Here is a 24,351-nt window from a genome sequence, read left to right as displayed (position 1 = left end):
AGAGTTGGGCAGCCCTGCCCTAGACCCTACATCCTCTGGGGGGGAAGTGGGCGCAACAATCCCACTGGCGCAGCAGCTGTACAGCCTATATAACATGGCCCGGTATGAGGATGGGTAAATGTTTCCTAAAGCCCCGTGGCCATGCCATCTGACCACTAGCATTGGACTTTGGAAGTTGTGTTTTAACCGTGTTAAATGTCAAACCAGTTATAATAATAATATGCCATTTAGCAGACGCTTTTATCCAAAGCGACTTACAGTCATGCGTGCATAATTTTTTTTGTGTATGGGTGGTCCCGGGGATCGAACCCACTACCTTGGCGTTACAAGCGCCGTGCTCTACCAGCTGAGCTACAGAGGACCACATCAACTACACACAGCAGGCTACATATTGACATTGTGTGTGTCACCAGGGCCAGCCACGAGTGGGATAGCCGTCTCTCTCTCTCTTTCTCACACACACAGTTCCCCTGCTCAGACGTTGCACGAATCAACCAATGGTTGCGTGCCACGTCATTGTCTGTGCCATCGACTGACAGATTGCTATAACATATGATGTGGTTAGCTGATAGGTAAAATACCTATCCAGGCGTTGTAAGATTTGGCAGCCATCAGCATCGCCTGGGCAGAGGATCATGCCCACACTTCCTCTCTCTCTCTCTCTCCCTCTCTCTCCCTCTCCCTCTCTCCTCTCTCTCTCTCTCTCTCTCTCTCCCTCTCCCTCTCTCTCTCTCTCTCTCTCTCAATTTCAACTCAATTCAATTCAAGGGGCTTTATTGGCATGGGAAACATATGTTTACATTGCCAAAGCAAGTGAAATAGATAATAAACAAAAGTGAAATAAGAATAGAGACATTTCAAATGTCATATTTGTGTTGTAATGATGTCTCTCTCTCTCTCCTCCTCCTCTCTCTCTCTCTTAATGTTATTTTGGCATTGCCATTTGAAACAACAACAATGAATGCGTTTTATTAATAACATGTATTGTGATTATGTCCAATTATGAAACGGATTTGCTTCTCATTACATCTGTCCTCATATTATGGAAAGAAAATGTGTAATTCCTAATACAAAATAAACATTTTAAGTTTTCGTTTGGTCATGTTGTCATCTGCTGCATGTGTTTCATCATCATCAATCTGAACCATGCGCTACAAGCCGCAGGCTGTCCCTTTAAAGGCCACGCATTTACAGAAAGCAGCTGCATGAGGCAACATTGCGCAATCCTCGCATGCCACACATGAGCGAATCCATCCCAACCGTGTCAGCACATTCGGGACGAAAGGGGCTCGTTTCAACCGTGGTAAGATAACGCACGCAGATGCACTGTCCACAGACCACCGGCTATAGCTTTAATACGCCCTTATTTACGTACAACTAACTTTTATATTTTCTTCCACATGGATGGATGACTCAATATCACTTTGTCGCCTCCTCTGAATGATTGACATCTCACCAGATCGGTTCCTCAACAGTCAAAGTCTGGTTATGAGGTAAGGGGGAAATCCCGTGCGTCAAGATAGCAGCCCCCGAAGACCCCCCCTTTTTTAACCAGATGATTATTCATGCGTAATGGTTCTCTCCCCTCCCCTATTCCGCGCATCCGAATCGGCAGTTCTGCACCTTATCGATACGGAAAGCCAACTCTTACACGGCCATATGTCAGCCCTTATTTAAACACGAGCACTCACAACAAGTTTCCATTCATCTGACAGTGATAACACTCAACATACCATCCGCTGATAATTGAAGCTGTTGGAATCACTGAACACTAACAGTAATAGTTATTCTTAACTGTTGGTTTTTTAAAACATTTTTTGTATTATTTTTTTACTTCATCAAACATGGACACCAAAGGTAAGAATTAAATTGTTTCCATCCTCTATCGACTGTAACATTGTGGGTTTATTCAAATGTGGTTGACATTTTCTTATCAGAAGTTAATAATAATTACAATACTTTTTGGACCAACGTGCTCCGAGTTTAGTCTATTCATGCAAGTGATGGAAGTAATCCTAACAGCTGTAGATCCGTTCTGGAATGTTTTACTGTATATTGCAGTTTACTACTAGATGATATATTGATAGTAGGCTAGTTGCTACTAATAGCGAAAACTGCTGCAGTTTTATTGCCTGGCTACCCAAACTCCTTGCTCCGGCCAAACGCTATGCCAAGCCCATGGAAGCTAACGACAGAGCAGCAGAATAATTCAGTTTGAGTCATCAGGCAGTTATAGTGATTTATAAATGATTATAACCTGTGAGAAGTAGTTGTGATTGTTGTTATTTCTGGTTTATATTGCTTTTAGGTCTTTGTTGTTGTGGGGGTAGTATATGGCAGTAATTGACATGACAAACATTTTAATTGAGTTGACATTCATTACAAAAAAAGTGATTGATTTCTACAATATTTTGTTCCAGTGATTTTGAGTTATGCTATAGTAACACTACAGTAGGTGACCACACCCTCTGCTCTACAATAGCTTTAAAATAGAATAGCATAGAACGGCATAGCATAGAATAGAATAGAATAGAATAGAATAGCATAGACTAGCATAGAATAACATAGCATAGCATAGAATAGCATAGAATAGCATAGAATAACATAGCATAGAATAGCATAGCATAGAATAACATAGCATAGAATAGAATAACATAGCATAGAATAGCATAGCATAACATATAATAACATAGCATAGAATTGAATAGCATAGCATAGCATAACATAGGATATAATAGCATAGCATAGAATAGAATAGCATAGAATAGAATAACATAGAATATAATAGCATAGAATATAATAGCATAGAATAGAATAGCATAGCATAGCATAGCATAGCATAGAATAGCATAGCATAGAATTGAATAGCATAGAATAGAATAACATAGAATATAATAGCATAGCATAGAATAGAATAGAATAGAATAGAATAGCATAGACTAGCATAGAATAACATAGCATAGCATAGAATAGCATAGAATAGCATAGAATAACATAGCATAGAATAGCATAGCATAGAATAACATAGCATAGAATAGAATAACATAGCATAGAATAGCATAGCATAACATATAATAACATAGCATAGAATTGAATAGCATAGCATAGCATAACATAGGATATAATAGCATAGCATAGAATAGAATAGCATAGAATAGAATAACATAGAATATAATAGCATAGAATATAATAGCATAGAATAGAATAGCATAGCATAGCATAGCATAGCATAGAATAGCATAGCATAGAATTGAATAGCATAGAATAGAATAACATAGAATATAATAGCATAGCATAGAATAGAATAGCATAGAATAGAATAACATAGAATATAATAGCATAGCATAGAATAGAATAGAATAGCATAGAATAGAATAGCATAGAATAGAATAACATAGCATAGAATAGCATAGCATAGTATAGAATAGCATAGCATAGAATAGCATAGCATAGCATAGAATAACATAGGATATAATAGCATAGCATAGAATAGAATAGCATAGAATAGAATAACATAGAATATAATAGCATAGAATATAATAGCATAGAATAGAATAGCATAGCATAGCATAGAATAGCATAGCATAGAATTGAATAGCATAGAATAGAATAACATAGAATATAATAGCATAGCATAGAATAGAATAGCATAGAATAGAATAACATAGAATATAATAGCATAGCATAGAATAGAATAGAATAGCATAGAATAGAATAGCATAGAATATAATAACATAGCATAGAATAGCATAGCATAGTATAGAATAGCATAGCATAGAATAGCATAGCATAGCATAGAATATAATAGAATATAATAGCATAGAATAGCATAGCTTGGAATAGCATAGCATAGCATAGAATAGCATAGAATAGAATAACATAGCATAGAATGGCATAGCATATAATAGCATAGCATAGAATAGCATAGAATAGAATAGAATAACATAGCATAGAATAGCATAGCATGGAATAGCATATCATAGCATATAATAGCATAGACTAGAATAACATAGCATAGAATAGCATAGCATGGAATAGCATAGCATAGAATAGCATAGCATAGAATATAATAGAATAGCATATAATAGAATATAATAACATAGCATAGCATAGCATATAATAGCATAGCATAGAATAGAATAACATAGCATAGCATGGAATAGCATAGCATAGCATAGAATAGCATAGCATGGAATAGAATAGCATAGAATAGAATGGCAATTCCTAGCAAAATAACACACAGACTGGGCACGTAAAACAAATATACAAATACAGTATGTTGTTGTTGCTGTTGTTGTTGTTGTGTATTTGTCCAGCAGTTTGCTTTAGTTCTTCTCTCCACTCTGAGTAAAGAGGAGTACGATGACTGAGTTCTGGAAGGAGCACAGCCGCCAGGCCACGGTTGAGGAGATGATGTTGGACTCTCATGCCCAGGAGCTGACCCAGCACGAGCTGCCTGAGATCCTCTCCCTGCTGCCCAGCCTGCCCGGCCAAAGGCTCCTGGAGCTGGGCGCTGGCATCGGGTCAGTGGGTCTATTGAACTGTATCCATAAAGCAACTGACCAGATAGACCATGCATGCATGTACTGTGTCGTGATCTCTGTAGAGCCATGAGGATTAACTGACCATGTGACCTGACAGGGAAAACTCCCTGGCCCTGGGCTATGATGGGGACCTGTGTTTTTCCTGGTCAGGTGATGTGGACTCTTGTCGGCAGTTGACAGTTGGCAGTTGACCCTCGCTGTCTGATGTGGAGGTGTTTGTTTGTTTGTGTGTTTGGTCTCTTCCAGGAGATACACCAGCCACCTGTTGACCCAGGCCAGTCACGTGACAGCGGTGGACTTCATGGAGAGCTTTGTGGAGAAGAACAGACAGGACAACAGTCACCATGGCAACGCCTCCTTCCTCCAGGCAGACGTCACCAAGCTGGACTTCCCCAAAAACAGGTCTGCTGTTTGATACAATGTGTATAATATAATATGATAATAATATATTATAAAACAGGTTTGAATAAGGTTGCAAAGCTACAGGTGGTTTACCACCGTTACCAGAATCTTCTGTAATTTTGGTAATGAACAGGTAATCTATGGCAATTTGGAAAAGTGTATTAACATATAGTATACATTTTTTATATCTGTGTCCATATTGTCCATGAGTTTCTAGTAGATAGACCATATGGTACAAGAGAAAATAGCCTAATTAATGAAAAAAGTATCTAATCAACAATGGCATTCATTTCAATTAACTCTGCAACTCTTCCCACTGTTGACTAGTTTCAGAACCTGCCACCAGTTTGGCCCCAAAACATTGACAACAAAGACATAGTGACATAGTAAAATAAATACAAGAGTGTGAAAAAAATATATATATACAGGATATTGAAACCCTCATATTAAACACCAATGGTATTCGATAATTTTATGGTTTATATTTAGGATAATGTTTTACAGCTTTGACATACTATTGTTTATTTTAAAATCGTCTTATATATTTTCCATGTGATTAAGGCCACACAGAGGGCCAGATATAATTACATAACACCTGTGATAATCTGAAGTACCCAAAAAGGCCGCTAGATTACATCTTCTAAAATTCCATATATTTCTTGAAAGATACCAAAATTCTGGTAGTGTACTGATAAACTTTGCCACCCTAGGTCTGCATCTCTGTATAAAAGTTCTCTGTTGGGATGTTGGGTGTTTTGTTCACATAAAGCTATTAACATTGCGATTTTGGATTGATAAAGCGTAGTGAAACATGGTCAAAAACTATTATTATAATATTTTTTTTTACACTGGTTTGACGAGATGTCTCACCTTAGCTTTGGTGCTGGTATACCAGTGGGTTGGTGTTGGTATACCAGTGGGTTGGTGTTGGTATGCCAGTTGGTTGGTGTTGGTATGCCAGTGGGTTGGTGTTGGTATGCCAGTGGGTTGGTGTTGGTATACCAGTGGGTTGGTGTTGGTATACCAGTGGGTTGGTGTTGGTATACCAGTGGGTTGGTGTTGGTATACCAGTGGGTTGGTGTTGGTATACCAGTGGGTTGGTGTTGGTATACCAGTGGGTTGGTGTTGGTATGCCAGTGGGTTGGTGTTGGTATGCCAGTGGGTTGGTGTTGGTATACCAGTGGGTTGGTGTTGGTATGCCAGTGGGTTGGTGTTGGTATACCAGTGGGTTGGTGTTGGTGTACCAGTGGGTTGGTGTTGGTATGCCAGTGGGTTGGTGTTGGTATGCCAGTGGGTTGGTGTTGGTATGCCAGTGGGTTGGTGTTGGTGTACCAGTGGGTTGGTGTTGGTATACCAGTGGGTTGGTGTTGGTATACCAGTGGGTTGGTGTTGGTATGCCAGTGGGTTGGTGTTGGTATACCAGTGGGTTGGTGTTGGTATACCAGTGGGTTGGTGTTGGTATACCAGTGGGTTGGTGTTGGTATACCAGTGGGCTGGTGTTGGTATACCAGTGGGTTGGTGTTGGTATGCCAGTGGGTTGGTGTTGGTATACCAGTGGGTTGGTGTTGGTATACCAGTGGGCTGGTGTTGGTATACCAGTGGGTTGGTGTTGGTATACCAGTGGGCTGGTGTTGGTATACCAGTGGGTTGGTGTTGGTATACCAGTGGGTTGGTGTTGGTATACCAGTGGGTTGGTGTTGGTATACCAGTGGGCTGGTGTTGGTATACCAGTGGGTTGGTGTTGGTATGCCAGTGGGTTGGTGTTGGTATGCCAGTGGGTTGGTATGCCAGTGGGTTGGTGTTGGTATGCCAGTGGGTTGGTGTTGGTATGCCAGTGGGTTGGTGTTGGTATGCCAGTGGGTTGGTGTTGGTATGCCAGTGGGTTGGTGTTGGTATACCAGTGGGTTGGTGTTGGTATACCAGTGGGTTGGTGTTGGTATACCAGTGGGTTGGTGTTGGTATACCAGTGGGTTGGTGTTGGTATACCAGTGGGTTGGTGTTGGTATACCAGTGGGTTGGTGTTGGTATACCAGTGGGTTGGTGTTGGTATACCAGTGGGTTGGTGTTGGTATACCAGTGGGTTGGTGTTGGTATACCAGTGGGTTGGTGTTGGTATGCCAGTGGGTTGGTGTTGGTATGCCAGTGGGTTGGTGTTGGTATGCCAGTGGGTTGGTGTTGGTATGCCAGTGGGTTGGTGTTGGTATGCCAGTGGGTTGGTGTTGGTATGCCAGTGGGTTGGTGTTGGTATGCCAGTGGGTTGGTGTTGGTATGCCAGTGGGTTGGTGTTGGTATACCAGTGGGTTGGTGTTGGTATACCAGTGGGTTGGTGTTGGTATACCAGTGGGTTGGTGTTGGTATACCAGTGGGTTGGTGTTGGTATACCAGTGGGTTGGTGTTGGTATACCACTATTTCAACACTCTTAATTAAGGTCAGGCCAGGACATATTTTGGAGACACTCAACTACTCAATTAATCTCTTGGAACTGAACACACTAATATGAGGTAACACTTTTTTCTCCGTCCCAAATAGCACCCTATTCCCCTACATAGTACACTACTGTTGACCATAGGGAGCCTATATCTCTGCCCATAGGGCTCTGTTCAAAAGTAGTGTGTTATGTAGGGAACAGGGTGCCATAGCGCTCTGATCAAATGTAGTGCACTATGTAGGGAACAGGGTGCCATAGAGCTCTGGGGTAAAGTAGTATACTATGTAGGGAACAGGGTGCCATAGGGCTCTGGTCAAATGTAGTGCACTATGTAAGGAACAGGGTGCCATAGAGCTCTGGTCTAAAGTAGTGCACTATGTAGGGAACAGGGTGCCATTTGGGTATGTAGGGAACAGGGTGCCATTTGGGACGCAACCTTTGCCTAAAGCCGATGGGTATAATGCATTACTACTTGTTATAAACTTTTGTTTGCCTTTTATAGCGTCCTATTATCAGGCTTATGATGTTATTCTGATGTGTATCCCACCATCAGTTTCGACATCATCTTCTCCAACTGGCTGCTGATGTATCTGAGTGACGAGGAGCTGAGGTCACTAACAGAGAGGATGCTGGGATGGCTCCGCCCCGGAGGACACCTGTTCTTTAGGGAGTCCTGCCACCACCAATCAGGTACAAGTTTTAATATCACCTGAATATCTATTGTCACTCTTCCAGTCTAATGAATCCCTAGACCCTACTAAGAGGTTCCAGTCTATTGATTCCTATTTGACCTTTAACCCCACACAATACAGATCTCTCTCTCTCTCTCTCTCTCTCTCTCTCTCTCTCTCTCTCTCTCTCTCTCTCTCTCTCTCTCTCTCTCTCTCTCTCTCTCTCTCTCTCTCTCTCTCTCTCTCTCTCTCTCTCTCTCTCTCTCTCTCTCTCTCTCTCTCTCTCTCTCTCTCTCTCTCTCTCTCTCTCTCTCTCTCTCTGTCCAGGTGACCGTAAGAGGACCTTTAACCCCACACACTACAGATCGTCGGCCCACTACAGTCAGTTGATGACAACAACACTGTGGGAGGAGTCAGAGGGGGCGGAGAAGCAGGTGTTTGGCTTTGACATCGTGCTCAATAAAACCGTGCAGACATACATCAAGGTAGGTTGCTTTATTGCTGCTAATTGTGTTATGTCTCAATTAGCAACGGCAGGGTTGTGGGTTCGATTCCCACAGGGGGACTGTATGAAAAAAAATATATATATATATATAATAAGTAATAATGTATGCACTCACTTAAGTGTAAGTCGCTCTGGATAAGAGCGTCTGCTAAATGACTAAAATGTAATGTAAATGTTAATATAATGTGTGTAAATACATTTTAATGGCTCTGTCAGGCTATTTGCTGTAGCCTACTGTGTGTGTGTGTGTGTGTGTGTGTGTGTGTGTGTGTGTGTGTGTGTGTGTGTGTGTGTGTGTATGGCATATTACTCCCCCTATATATATTCATGTCTCTTCCCCTCTTCAGATGAAGAACAACAAGAACCAGGTGTGTTGGCTACTGGAGAAGGTGGGTCGGGACACATCCTGTCAGGAGGGCTTCAGAACCTTCCAGCAGTTCCTGGACAACCAGCAGTACACACGCAACGGCATCCTGCGATACGAGAAGATGTTTGGGGCAGGATACGTCAGCACTGGGGGACCCAGCACAACCAAGGTGGGTTTGAGTTTTGGGAGTCCTGCACACATACACACACAAAGCCAACATAGGTTTGGGACATCAAGACCCAGAGCAGAAACATTTTTTCTCTCTCCTATAGACAGATGGACATATGAACCACGACAGTTGAATAAAAATGACTGAAACATGAAAGGACAACATACTGGAGAGGTTGTGTAGCAATCTGTGTAACCCTGTTTGGACAGGGTTACACAGACTGCTGAAACATGAGAGAGAGGTTATGTAGTTGCTGTTTGGACAGGGTTACACAGACTGCTGAAACATGAGAGAGAGGTTGTGTAGTTGCTGTTTGGACAGGGTTACACAGACTGCTGAAACATGAGAGAGAGGTTATGTAGTTGCTGTTTGGACAGGGTTACACAGACTGCTGAAACATGAGAGAGAGGTTATGTAGTTGCTGTTTGGACAGGGTTACACAGACTGCTGAAACATGAGAGAGAGGTTATGTAGTTGCTGTTTGGACAGGGTTACACAGACTGCTGAAACATGAGAGAGAGGTTATGTAGTTGCTGTTTAGACCGGGTTACACAGACTGCTGAAACATGAGAGAGAGGTTATGTAGTTACTGTTTGGATAGGGTTACACAGACTGCTGAAACATGAGAGAGAGGTTATGTAGTTGCTGTTTGGACAGGGTTACACAGACTGCTGAAACATGAGAGAGAGGTTATGTAGTTGCTGTTTAGACCGGGTTACACAGACTGCTGAAACATGAGAGAGAGGTTATGTAGTTACTGTTTGGATAGGGTTACACAGACTGCTGAAACATGAGAGAGAGGTTATGTAGTTGCTGTTTGGACAGGGTTACACAGACTGCTGAAACATGAGAGAGAGGTTATGTAGTTGCTGTTTGGACAGGGTTACACAGACTGCTGAAACATGAGAGAGAGGTTATGTAGTTGCTGTTTAGACAGGGTTACACAGACTGCTGAAACATGAGAGAGAGGTTATGTAGTTGCTGTTTAGACAGGGTTACACAGACTGCTGAAACATGAGAGAGAGGTTGTGTAGTTACTGTTTGGACAGGGTTACACAGACTGCTGAAACATGAGAGAGAGGTTATGTAGTTACTGTTTAGACAGGGTTACACAGACTGCTGAAACATGAGAGAGAGGTTATGTAGTTACTGTTTAGACAGGGTTACACAGACTGCTGAAACATGAGAGAGAGGTTATGTAGTTACTGTTTAGACAGGGTTACACAGACTGCTGAAACATGAGAGAGAGGTTATGTAGTTACTGTTTGGACAGGGTTACACAGACTGCTGAAACATGAGAGAGAGGTTATGTAGTTGCTGTTTAGACAGGGTTACACAGACTGCTGAAACATGAGATAGAGGTTATGTAGTTGCTGTTTAGACAGGGTTACACAGACTGCTGAAACATGAGAGAGAGGTTGTGTATTTGCTGTTTAGACAGGGTTACACAGACTTCTACAGTACTGTGCTCTTTATGCCTTCTCTATATGCAAATGCCAAATGTGTGTGTAGTTATTATTGGAATGGGCTTGACACTTTCAGTTTTTTTTTTTATTTGTGGTAAAAGGAGTTTGTGGACATGCTGAACTTGAAGCCTGGGATGAAGGTGCTGGATGTGGGGTGTGGCATCGGTGGTGGAAACTTCTACATGGCAAAGGTCAGACCCAGTGACATTAGTAAATGGGAATTTTCTGATATACTGTTGGAAAGTGTCCAGTCCACTATATGCACATTCACGTTACAAACAATTGGATATGGTCTGGTCAAATATCTCAATGATGATGATGATGTGCTACAGACCTTCGGCGTGAAGGTGCTCGGCCTGGACCTGTCAGCGAACATGGTGGATATCGCCATAGAGAGGGCCATGGAGGAGAATCTTCCATCGGTGAGTCTGATTGGTCCTATCATCAGTTGAATGAGGTCATGATGTTGCTCTCATCTGGACCTTTGATCCTTACAGTTATTTCTGTGTTTCACATCCTAGGTTAGGGTTAGGGTTAGGGTTAGGGGGGTTAGGGTTACTAGGCCTACAATGAGAAACATACTAGGTTAGGGTTAGGGTTAGGGTTACTAGGCCTACAATGAGAAACATACTAGGTTAGGGTTAGGGTTAGGGTTACTAGGCCTACAATGAGAAACATACTAGGTTAGGGTTAGGGTTAGGGTTAGGGTTAGGGTTACTAGGCCTACAATGAGAAACATACTAGGTTAGGTTTTATATTGGGTAGGGTTAAAATAAACTGTTTAGTTTTTTTAGGTTCACAGGCCTTTTCCTATCTGCCGCTACAATGTTTCAATAGAACGTGTTCTTCAAGTGTAGTACCTTTATAAAAGTCGCTAGATGGCAACATAGGATCATAAATAAAATGAAGATTGTACTGAGTGAGTTTTAAAAGCAGCAGGTCAGGCCTCTGGAGGGCTGAATTTCCAGGTAAGTAATAAATATACAAGTGCATGGCTCTCTAAAATCCTGTCCCTGTTTTTCATTTAAACCCTCTGGTGTAATGGTTTTTTAAAACTCTTATCCAACTGTGTTCCGCTGTCCCCCGCCTGCAGACCCGATACACTGAGATTGGTGATGGGGTGATTTTGAAAGTGATTAATCAGTACTGTATGTAATTGTGCTCGTTTGATGTTGTACAGATGTTGTTTCAACCGGGTTTCTATTGTATGTTTTGTTTGACCGATATAATGTTTATTGCATAGTGTACAGGTGATAGTATAGATAACATTGGAGGTGCTGAGGGAAAAGGTTGTCTGTGATCGGGGCAGAGGTGTTTGGAAATTAATTTTCTCTGTCTGTAGTGGGTGGTATGGGGTTTGGAGGGGTTGTGGTGGTATGTTACTGAACTTTGCCTGGGTGAGTAAATCTTTGAGATCTTTGTTTTTCCTGAATGCTGAAATTATTTTGTAAGGTTGAAGGGGTGGGTAAACCTGTTGTGCTATGGAGAAGTTGTGTTTTATTGCTTGATGTAGGGGTCTGACTCTATGTGAAAATGTTGATAGCAAGGGGATGAGTATGTTGTGCTGATGGGATGATGAGGAGAAAGATGAAGGAATAGGGGCCGGCTGTTGTTCAGAAGGGTGTCAGTGAAAAGAAGGATAGGTTACCGAAAAAATTGCGAAGGACTTCTTTCTTACAGCGCTTCAAATCCCACTCGAGGCTGTCGATAAAATCCAACTCGAACGTGTACACCGTTTCGGACAAAGAGGACAGAGATATGAGCGTCCAATCGTTGCCAAATTTGCTTTTTTTTAAGGATAAAGTAATGGTTAAAAGCCTAGGTAAAAGATTTGCTGGCACGAAAATAGGCATGAATGATCAGTTCCCGAGGGAGATTGCAGAACGGCGCAAAGTTCTGTACCCAATCTTTAAGGAAAATAGATTAAAAGGGAAGCGTGTTGCTCTCGTTGTCGATAAACTGTATATTGACAACCAAATGTTCCGCGACACAAAGACTACTCCATGGCTATTCTGAAATGTCTAATAGAGGAGTCGAATAATGGAACACCCAATACTAGCCATGGTAGGGACTGTAATAATAAAGCACATGAATTGTGATGGAAGGTGTGGTGTGCGTTTTTGTGTTTGAAAAAGTGTGGCGTTAAGTGAGTGAGAAAGGAAATGGTTGCATATCCCAGAACCAACGTGTGTCTGTGAGCAGGGGTTGTGAGAGAGAGCTTTCAATTTTGTGCAGATGAGGGATATACATTTTAAAATAATGTATACATCTGATCTATTTTTTTATTGTCCTATCATGATGGAATGATCCCCAACCCTATATCCTAGACACCCACCTGAGCGACCCATACACCAAAGAGAAGTCCCCATCTGTTTTATGGACCTGCTGTGAGTTGACTATATGCGGCCAAAACAGAAAAATAAATGCGGTCAGAGACCTACTTGAGCAGCACCGCCCCCTCAAGATTCTGAGCCTGCCTGGCAGGGTTGGTTCTACAAAGCCAGAGCCCCCTAATGGGAGAGCATAATATACAAGGAAATTCTCAAAGCTGCTAATGAGAACCGTGATGACCTTGTACCTAGCCGGTGGGGATTCCGGAGGGGTACCCCCACCCAGGTAGTGGCAGTGCTGGCAACACTGGCTGCAGTAACCCATGGGGAGGGGGTCACACTCGAACAATCAGAGAGGGGGCATATTATTGTGGCCCTGGTGGCACAAAATAATCAAAGGTCTGACTGCACGGAGATGCTTGGGGAAAATGGTTACAATGGGGAACTAGAGTGTTTGTGTCTCAGGTGAAGAGGGTGGATCTGATCTCCATCACCTAGGACTTGACATAGATTAACTAGATTAATCAAATCTCACATTGTTGTCAAATTTTTGCTCAATCTTGCATGCTTTCTCAAACAGCTGTAACTGTATATGCATTCGTAAATCAGGTCCTTTCTTGAGTTGGGCTCTGGGATGTAACAACCATTGAGCATCTGATCTTATGGTTGATTGTGGAGGAAAGGGGTTGAGTGTGTTAGAGTATGTGCGTGTGTGTTTATCCCACATCTGTTGCAAGGGGGTAAGGATGTTAGGGAGAATATAGGATGAACCACAATAATTGTTTGCTAAAATAATAATTGCTTGTAAAAAATGTAATGTAATACAATGGAAGTCCGGGTTATAGGTTAAAATCCTACGCATGAACTGCCGACATCATTACGCATATTAATTGATAATAATGGAAAATAAGATATGCAAGATATTTGAATAGATATTTTTTAAATAGCTATATATATATTGAGGTGAGAGCATTGGAAATGCTTTTGGCGGTTGACCTGCTTCTGTTTTGTGGGTGCCACTGTGTGATGTTTTCGATGGATGGGTCCTGGCCTCTCGGGGGCATAGGGATCCGGGGGGACGGGGGTGGGATGGCGATCACTGGGATGACAACCCAACTTGGAATGGGGAGGGGCTTTAGCGGGGGGATTAGTGGAGAACAATTGGAGGGTTACTTGGTAGCAATGCAAATATCATGGTACAGCTATATGGACACTCAATCACTATGGTATTTTTTATTGGTACATTTACAAACATATATAATGATAAATAGATTTGAAACGTGTATCTCATTATGGTATGTGGTGAAATAAGTATAGCCAGTTATAATTGTAATGGCTTAGCAGATAATAACAAAAGAAGAACAATATTTACATGGCTCAAAGAGAAGGAATATAATATCTATTGTTTACAGGAAACTCATTCAACAATTCTAGATGAAGTTGCGTGGAAAAAGGAATGGGGGGGGGGGCGAAATATACTTCTCCCATGGGCAAAGAAACTCAAAAAGGGGTGATGATATTAATTAACAGTAATTTCGATCCGAATGTGCAAATTGTCCAAACATATACGCAAGTTAGATGGATTATTTTAAATATGTTATTGGACCATAAACAGATATGGTTCATTAACCTTTACGGACCAAATAATGATGATCCACACTTCTTTGACAATATTTATAATAAATTATCAACCCAGCAAGCAATTCAAGACTATATTATTATGGTGTCAGATTATAATACCGTTTTAAATAGCTCAAAGGACCGTAAAGGAAATCACACTACAAACAATCACCCTCATGCTCTTAATGAAATCGTGAATGTCATGGATATATTAGAACTAGTAGATATATGGAGGCTTAAATATCCTGATCTAGTGAGATATACATGGCGGAGACTCAATCAAGCTAGTTGTCTTGACTTCTTTCTTATGTCATTCTCGTTGGCACCAAAAGTTTAAAAAGTGTTGATGGGGACAGAATGCGGTCGGACCATCATATAATTGGCATACACATTACTCTTACTGAATTTCCACGTGGGCGAGGATATTGGAAATGTTATCAAAGCCTATTGGATGATAACTTGTTTTTAAGTACGACAGAGGAATTTATAACTGATTTTTTCCAACATAACATAGGTAGAGCAAATCCCCTTATTGTATGGGACACCTTTAAATGTGCCTTTAGAAGCCATGCAATTCAGGACTAATCTCGAAAACAAAAGCAATTTAGGTCAAAAGAGTCCACACTAACAAAGGAAATAGAAGGTCTAACAGAACAGATAGATAGCAATAAAAACTGTAACATAGAGGCTCAGAATAAATTAGAGGAAAAACAAAAAGAAATGGAGAAACTTATTCAAGAAAGATAAAGTGTAATATATTATTAAAATAAAGCAAACTGGATGGAATATGGGGAAAAATGCACAAATTATTTTTTAATCTTTAACATAGGAATGCTACTAAAAATTATTTACTGAAACTGGTTGCAAATGACGGAGTCACCCATGATTCACCAAATTATATTTTGAAGGAGGAAACCAAGTACTTTAAGCATATGTTTTGGTTTCAGTCATCTCCATCTCCTCTAACTGAAGCTAATTGTAGAGATTTTTTTTCTATTGATAATGTCAAATTAACAGCCATACAGAAAGACTCATGTGAAGGTGAAATTACAGAGGAGGATCTTCTGGATGCAATTCAAGACTTTAAGTCCGGGAAAACTCCAGGGTTGGATGGCATACCAGTCGAGGTATACAAAACCTTTTTTGATATACTCAGAGGACCATTATTAGCATGTTTTAACCACTCCTATGTAAATGGTAGATTATCAGACACTCAAGAAGAAGGTCTGATTGAATTATTACTGAAACAGGAAACAAATGGAAAATATTAAGGTCCATAAAAAAAATGGAGGCCCTTAGACTTGCAGAATGTATAGCGCATAGAATTAAAAAGGTATTGTCGGACATTATTCATTCTAATCAGACAGGTTTTTTACATGGACGATACATTGGAGATAATATAAGGCAAGTACTGGAAACAATAGAACACTATGAAAAATCTGGGAAGCCAGGCCTGTTATTCATAGCAGACCTCGAAAAGGCATTTGATAAAATACGACTGGGGTTTATATATAAATGCCTGGAGCATTTCAATTTAGGAGAATCTCTTATAAATTGGGTTAAAATCATGTATAGTAACCCTAGGTGTGAAATAGTAAATAATGGCTATTTCTCAGAAAGTTTTAAACTGTCAAGAGGAGTGAAACAAGGTTGTCCACTATCGGCATATCTATTTATTATGGCCATCGAGATGTTAGCTATTAAAATCAGATCCAATAATATCAAGGGATTACAAATCCAGGGCTTAAAAACAAAGGTGTCATTGTACGCTGATGATTCATGTTTTCTTTTAAATCCACAACTTGAATCCCTCCACAGTCTCATAGAGGATCTAGATACATTTTCTAACCTCTCTGGATTACAACCAAATTATGATAAATGTACTATGTTATGTATTGGATCACAAAAAAATACAATTTTTACATTACCATGTAGTTTACCAATAAAATGGTCTGATGGTGATGTGGATATACTTGGAATACATATCCCAAATGAAATAAATGATCTCACTCCAATAAATGTTAATAGAAAGTTAGCAAAAATAGATAAGATCTTGCTACCATGGAAAGGTAAATACCTGTCAATTTGTGGAAAAATCACCCTGATTAACTCATTAGTATTATCCCAGTTAACCTATTTGCTTATGTCTTGCCTACGCCTAGCGAACAGTTTTTTAAATTATATGACAAAAAAATATTCGATTTTATTTGGAACGGCAAGCCAGACAAAATTAAACAGGCCTATTTAAATAATGAATATGAATTCAGAGGACAGAAATTATTAAATATTAAAGCATTAGACCTTTCACTAAAAGCTTCAGTCATACAAAAGTTATACTTAAATCCGAACTGGTTCTCTAGCAAATTAGTAAGATTGTCTCACCCAATGTTCAAGAATGGCCTTTTTCCCTTTATTCAGATTACAACCTCACACTTTCAGTTATTTGAAAAGGAAATAATCTCCCATATATCACTATTTCTAAAACAAGCCATAGAAAGTTGGTTGCAATTTCAATTTAATCCTCCAGAAATGACAGAACAAATAATGCAAAAAATATTGTCGTTAAACTCAAATATACTAATTGATTTTAAAAAACAATTTATTTTGACAAAATGTTTAAAAAATGTATAATCTTCGTAAATGATATCATCGGTAGGACTGGTGGAGTTATGTCGCACATGCAGCTAACAAAAACATATGGAAATGTCTGCTCTACCCAAAATTACAACCAAATAATTGCAGCATTACCGCAAAAGTGGAAGGAGGAAAAAGTAAGGAACTTGTCTGTCGGCCTTGATTTGAAGAACATAATTGGTTAAAGAAAACTGTGATAAATAAAAAAGTATACCAGTTTCATTTAAGGACCAAAGGATTGACAGCCGTCCCATATAGATTGCAAAATAGTTGGGAAGAGATTTTTGACGTACCGATTCCATGGCATAGTGTTTATGAACTGATACGCAAAACAACGCCGGATTCAAAACGTAGAATTTTTCCATTTAAATTATTATGTAAAATTCTTGCTGCCAATAGAACATTATTTATATGGGGATACAATCTTCCCAGCTCTGCAGATTTGGCTGCAAAGAGACAGAATCATTAGATCATTTGTTTTGGTACTGTCCATTTGTAGCTTGTTTTTGGTCACAGGTCCAGGAATGGCTAAAGGATTGCAATATTTACCTGGAGCTAACCCTGCAGATAGCACTACTGGCTGATCTGAAAAAGTCATAGTCAATCGATCAATAATACAATAATACTTTTAGCAAAAACATTTATTTTCAATTTACAATCTGTAGAAACAATGAGAATAGAAAGGTTCAGAACTTTTGTAAAACATCACAGTACAGTTGAAAAATATATGGCAAGAGATAGATGGGTGGTGTTGAATGGAGCTGAAGGATGGGACTAATAACAACTAACAACAACTAATAACAACAAGATAACTAATAATGTAAAGCATACTGTGTCCATAATAAGTATATAGGTTATAGGTTGAGAGCTTTTGTGAAAGAGCACAGTTAGAAAGATATGGCATATAGAAGCAAACCGGAGGGTTGTGGGTGGGAGAGGGATGCGAACCCTGGTTAGGGTAAGGGTTACGATTGGGGGTGGGAGCGGGAGCGGGATGTGAACCCTGGTTAGGGTAAGGGTTAGGGTTGGGTATGATGATAGGCCAGGGTTGGGTAGGGTTGGGTTCAGACAGAGAATTGGATGGGTTTGTGTTTTATGCTTGTGTTGGCTGAATGGGAGGGAGAGCCGCCAACGTGCTGTTCTTGTTCAAAACCTCTTGGAGTAACCTCGCCCTCTAAGGACATGAAATAAGGTTGAGATGGCATGGTCCAAGTCCTGTTGAAGGGATGAGATTCTATTGAAGTGAATTCATTGTGATTTCACTATACCTTTGAAAGTGTGTTTTGGATGGTAGCTGTGTTTATGGAGTAGAGCATGTGTATCTGTAGGTTTAAAGTATACTTTGGTGAGTAATGTTTCCTGTGTTGCATTGTTTTGGTTGAAGAAGACTGTTGTATCCAAGAAATGTACTTCCATTGGATCTATTGTGTATTTAACTTGAATTGATGGGTGGTGATTATTGAGAATATTAATGAAATCTAATGAAAAGTGTGATGTCATGGGGCCAAGCTCCTATGATGTCGTCTAAAAATCTAAAACAGAAAGTGGGTTGGAACGGGCACTTTGTCGGAACCTCTCTTAGGGTTGCTATGGTTAGGGTTACTATGCCTACAATGAGAAAGGGCATAATGTTCAAGCTGTCTATTTTATTTCTAGCACGTTAATTGAATTGTATTTAACTGAAGTAGCAGTCGTAGTTCAACGTGTTTTAGTGACAGGTGTTGTCTGCCTATTCCTGCAGGTCCATTTCGAGGTGGCTGACGCCACTAAGAGAGAGTTCCCAGAAGGGTCGTTTGATGTGGTGTACAGTCGTGACACTATCCTGCACATCGACGACAAACTGGCACTGTTCAAACGCTTCCACGTGAGTGTGTACACACACACACAGCCGCACAAACCTCAACATAAATTCCAGACAGTATTATATTTTTCTGTCTGTTTTACCATCCAAAACACTGTGTATCTTCATCTTCAGTCGTGGCTGAAGCCCGGTGGCCAGGTCCTGGTCACTGACTACTGCTGTGGGGAGAGGCCCTGGACTCCTCAGTTCCAGGAGTATGTCAAACAGAGAGGTTACGTTCTCTACACCCCAACACAGTACGGCAAGGTAGGCCCAATCATAAACCTTATAATACCCTTATAATACCCTTACAATACCCTTACAATACCCTTACAATACCCTTATAATACCCTTATAATACCCTTACAATACCCTTACAATACCCTTATAATACCCTTACAATACCCTTACAATACCCTTATAATACCCTTACAATACCCTTATAATACCCTTATAATACCCTTACAATACCCTTACAATACCCTTATAATACCCTTATAATACCCTTACAATACCCTAATAATACCCTTACAATACCCTTACAATACCCTTATAATACCCTTATAATACCCTTATAATACCCTTACAATACCCTTACAATACCCTTATAATACCCTTATAATACCCTTACAATACCCTTACAATACCCTTATAATACCCTTACAATACCCTTATAATACCCTTATAATACCCTTACAATACCCTTACAATACCCTTATAATACCCTTACAATACCCTTACAATACCCTAATAATACCCTTACAATACCCTTACAATACCCTAATAATACCCTTACAATACCCTTACAATACCCTTATAATACCCTTATAATACCCTTACAATACCCTTACAATACCCTTACAATACCCTAATAATACCCTTACAATACCCTTACAATACCCTTATAATACCCTTACAATACCCTTATAATACCCTTACAATACCCTTATAATATCAGGCCTAACTTTTACCACTATCTTTGACTTTTACCCTTTTTAACTTTTACCACTATCACTATCACTATCACTATCACTATCACTATCACTACCACTATCACTATCACTATCACTATCACTATCACTACCACTATCACTACCACTACCACTATCACTACCACTACCACTATCACTATCACTATCACTATCACTATCACTATCACTATCACTACCACTATCACTATCACTATCACTATCACTACCACTATCACTATCACTATCACTATCACTATCACTATCATTATATTTACCAATATCTTCGAGTTAGCCTATGTAACTCTGTATACTCTAACGGTCTGTCTGTAGTTCTTACAGCAGGCAGGTTTCTCTAACGTACGTGGCGAGGACAGGACAGCTCAGTTCATGCAGGTGATCCAGACAGAGCTGGAGAGAGCAGCGGCCATGAAAGACGAGTTCATTAAGGTAAACAATGTACTCTCTTTAATTCTCTCTTGCTTTCTCTCTCTGTCTCTCTCTCTGTCTCTCTGTCTCTCTCTGTCTCTCTCTCTGTCTCTCTCCCTGTCTCTCTCTGTCTCTCTCCCTGTCTCTCTCCCTCTCTCTCTCTCTCTCTCTCTCTCTGTCTCTCTCTCTCTGTCTCTCTCCCTGTCTCTCTCCCTCTCTCTCTGTCTCTCACGCACACACACAGTTGTAATAGTGGTGATTTAATGTTGATACTTTGTTATAATTTTAAACTCATGTTATCCTGTATCTTGGGTCTTTCCTAGGAGTTCTCAGAGGAAGACTACCTGGCCATAGTCAACGGCTGGAGCGACAAACTAAAACGCTCCAACACTGGGGACCAACGCTGGGGCCTGTTCCATGCAACAAGGAACTGAGAGAGATGGAGAGAGAGAGAGGAGAAAAAGAGAGGAGAAATTATCCCCTTCAGGAGGGAGGGTTCAGTGTCTGGACCCAGCTCCACTGCTAACAGATCAACTAGATGAGATTACCAGACACCGGAGATTACCAGACACCGGAGATTACCAGACACCGGAGATTACCAGACACCGGAGATTACCAGACACCGGAGATTACCAGACACCGGAGATTACCAGACACCAGTACACACACATCTGAGATGACATACCTTTGGGCACTTACAGATTGTGAAGTATTTGAAAATTGGTTGTTATCCAGGGACCAGTCTAACTTTTGTTTTTATCCTTTGGTATCTTTGGTTTGAGAGGTGAAACTGATTCCTGAATTATTTCCCCAAAGTTTTTTTTTTTTTTTTTTTTACCAAACTGAATTTGATTCGAAATGTTAACTTTGTGTAAATTTAACAATATTATTGTCTTGTTATCAAAGGTGAATATGCATCATCTCCCAGTCTTTACTATCAACATACCATAGTTTGATAAGATTTACAAATAAATGTTGAAAACACTCTGTTGCCCCAGCTTCAATTAGTATCTATCTCTGCCTCATTGTTCTGCCTACATGGCAAAAATACCTCTGTATTTACTAGGTAGTACATTTTAGTCATTTGGCAGATGCTCTTATCCAGAGCGACTTACAGTTAGTGAGTGCATACATTTTTTATTCATACTGGCCCCCCATGGGAATCGAACCCACAACCCTGGCGTTGCAAGCACCATGCTCTACCAACTGAGCTACAGGGGGCCTTAATAGTAAAAGATTAAGATTAAAATCTAATATTCAGTACATTTAATAGCAGGATTCTATTGTGAATTATTAAACCTGTTATGTTACATCGTGTTCCCAACTTCTAAAGGTATCACCACGTCACCATTATCACCATGTCACCATTATCACCACGTCACCATGTTACCATGCCACCATTATCACCATGTCACCATCCATCATATGATTCTGCGTTTTGCATCATATGATGCCAAATGCGTCAAATTGTCTGTATTTTGAAAGTTACATATCTTAAAAAACTTGATTGCTGTCATGCAAAAACATTTTGGGACCATATCAACAATGGACTAATGAAACAAATACAAGACGATCGTTTTTTGGATGGAGTTTTCCTTCAACTAGTAACTGTAATGGATTACATTTCGACAGCAACCTACCCAACCCTGCCTATTGAGCACACTGCCTTTTGAGCAGAACCCTATTGGGAATAGGGTACCTATTGAGCACACTGCCTTTTGAGCAGAGCCCTATTGGGAATAGGGTACCTTTTGGGACACAGCCTTCTCCTATCATCTCTCCTCTCTGTCTGCTCCTGGCCCACTCTACTCAGCGTCACAATGGGCCAGCTAACGGTCAGGTGACCTGTTCTGTCCCCCATGCTGTTTCCCAATAGGCCAGCTAACGGTCAGGTGTGCTGTTCTGTCCCCCATGCTGTTTCTCAATAGGCCAGCTAACGGTCAGGTGACCTGTTCTGTCCCCCATGCTGTTTCTCAATAGGCCAGCTAACGGTCAGGTGACCTGTTCTGTCCCCCATGCTGTTTCCCAATAGGCCAGCTAACGGTCAGGTGACCTGTTCTGTCCCCCATGCTGTTTCTCAATAGGCCAGGTAATAGCCAGATAATCAGTCTGCTAATGTGTCTTGGTTAGGTTCATTCATACACCCCCCTTCCTACCCTATTTCCTTCACACGGCCATTCTCACCTCCTCCCACCCATGGTAACACCTGATGTCTCATTGGCCAGGTAACCCCCCGGACCAATCACTGGCTGGGGAAACACACCCCATCCCCCTCTGTCCTGAATCAACCAAGAACCCCCCACCTATACAGACATCCATGATAAATGACATAGCAGAACATTTACATTGTAGTATTTAAGCTCACTCCAGACACAGAAACCGATAGACTTGTGTTCAGTAAAGAGTGGGTCCGGCTGCTAGACTTGCAACTGAAGAGGATTCTTCTTCTTTTGGCTGTTTGATGGTAAGTGCTTTGTCATTTGTCTGTTTGGTGTGTCGCGACTCAAGACGACACACAGGACGCAAGTTCTGTCCCGTAGATTAAGTTGTCCAGGACCAGCAGGTAGGACAAAACATATAAGGCTCCAGAAGATCCGCTTTATAGTGCGATTTACAATTAAAGCCAATGTTCCCGCAGTCACGGAGACTGCATTCACTAATATGACGGCGCAATCTGAAATTATCTTCACATTTTAACGCAGGTCTTCCGCGATACTTCAGTGATACGGATTGAATCAGCCCATAGCCTATCTGAGATATTTGAAGGAGAGAGTAAAGGCTGAACTGGAGCCCTTGAAGGAGAAGCTGAGACTTTACACTGGGAGGGGGGTATCTGTGGGGTACCAGAACACATTGAGAAACACAGTGATAAAGAACATAGCAACGCAGCAGACAGAGTAAACAGCCAAGTAGCCTCCTATCTATAGTGGTGAAATGGACAGCACTCTCCAAGTAGCCTCCTATCTATAGTGGTGAAATGGACAGCACTCTCCAAGTAGCCTCCTATCTATAGTGGTGAAATGGACAGCACTCTCCAAGTAGCCTCCTATCTATGGTGGTGAAACGGACAGCACTCTCCAAGTAGCCTCCTATCTATAGCGGTGAAATGGACAGCACTCTCCCAGTAGCCTCCTATCTATAGTGGTGAAATGGACAGCACTCTCCAAGTAGCCTCCTATCTATAGTGGTGAAATGGACAGCACTCTCCAAGTAGCCTCCTATCTATAGTGGTGAAATGGACAGCACTCTCCAAGTAGCCTCCTATCTATAGTGGTGAAATGGACAGCACTCTCCAAGTAGCCTCCTATCTATAGTGGTGAAATGGACAGCGTTGATAAAACAAGTTTACTGGAGAACGGAGACCAAGTAGAGACTTTTGGACAAGGTGGATAATTGTATAATATAAGGCAGTTTATTCAGAGGTAAAGATATCTGAGAATAGCGTGCACGGACCCGTTCGTCAATCTCGTAGGGAGATATCTGAGAGAGAGCCCCTAAACATTGTGTGCTGACATTTTATACAATAAAATAAAGTAGGTTGAGTCTAGTAGTTCTGATCTTCTGATTGGTCCTGATGAGTTGGTCGAGGTCACCTCCATTGCATTGGCTCTGAGTCGGGTTCTCTGTCTTCAGATGTTCAGCCTAAGAGAAGGGGGTTTTTGTGTGTGTGTGTGCTTAACAATGATGAGTGTGTGTGTGTGTGTGCGTGTGTATGTGTGTGTGTGTGTGTGTGTGTGTGTGTATGTGTGTGTATGTTTAACAATGATGATGTGTGTGTGTGTGTGTGTGTATATGTGTGTGTGTGTGTGGGTGTGTGTGTGTATGTCCTCAGAGCAAGAAGTCGTGAGTTGGGAGAACTGAGAGACCTATGGCGTGGGTGTTGTCCATAGCCACCTGCTGATAAGGCCGACAAGATAGAAGTCTTTGTGCATTGTATTAAATACAAAGGCCCAACAGAAGATGGGTCATGCACAAGA

At 40.9% G+C, this 24,351-nt stretch overlaps 1 protein-coding gene across 2 annotated transcripts; it reads left to right on the top strand.

The window, feature by feature from the left end:
- Positions 1 to 1,264: 1,264 nt before the first annotated feature.
- LOC121587524 (phosphoethanolamine N-methyltransferase 3) lies at positions 1,265 to 21,361 on the top strand. Of its 2 annotated transcripts, none has more exons than XM_041904540.2 (12): positions 1,265 to 1,857; positions 4,349 to 4,523; positions 4,791 to 4,946; positions 7,929 to 8,065; positions 8,374 to 8,531; positions 8,899 to 9,087; positions 10,655 to 10,744; positions 10,886 to 10,975; positions 18,879 to 19,001; positions 19,113 to 19,244; positions 20,279 to 20,395; positions 20,698 to 21,361. In XM_041904540.2, the coding sequence occupies exons 1-12, from the start codon at positions 1,845 to 1,847 to the stop codon at positions 20,806 to 20,808; spliced, it is 1,491 nt and encodes a 496-aa protein (XP_041760474.1). In that variant the 5' UTR covers positions 1,265 to 1,844; the 3' UTR covers positions 20,809 to 21,361. The 2 variants fall into 2 exon arrangements, with proteins under 2 accessions (XP_041760474.1, XP_041760483.1); XM_041904549.2 differs by having other exon boundaries at positions 1,266 to 1,857; positions 4,356 to 4,523.
- Positions 21,362 to 24,351: the final 2,990 nt, after the last annotated feature.

The sequence above is a fragment of the Coregonus clupeaformis genome, chromosome 29 (genome assembly GCF_020615455.1).
Source record: "Coregonus clupeaformis isolate EN_2021a chromosome 29, ASM2061545v1, whole genome shotgun sequence".
In the NCBI taxonomy this organism is placed as follows: domain Eukaryota; kingdom Metazoa; phylum Chordata; class Actinopteri; order Salmoniformes; family Salmonidae; genus Coregonus; species Coregonus clupeaformis.
The sequence above is the reverse complement of the archived record's forward strand: the minus strand, read 5'-3'. Positions and strand labels throughout refer to the sequence as shown.

Bases quoted from the DNA above. Each gene is read 5' to 3' on its own strand.
- LOC121587524 (XM_041904540.2), top strand. The intron at 8,532-8,898 runs GTAGGTTGCTTT...TCCCCTCTTCAG, and splicing joins CCGTGCAGACATACATCAAG to ATGAAGAACAACAAGAACCA. The intron at 19,245-20,278 runs GTAGGCCCAATC...GTCTGTCTGTAG, and splicing joins CCCCAACACAGTACGGCAAG to TTCTTACAGCAGGCAGGTTT.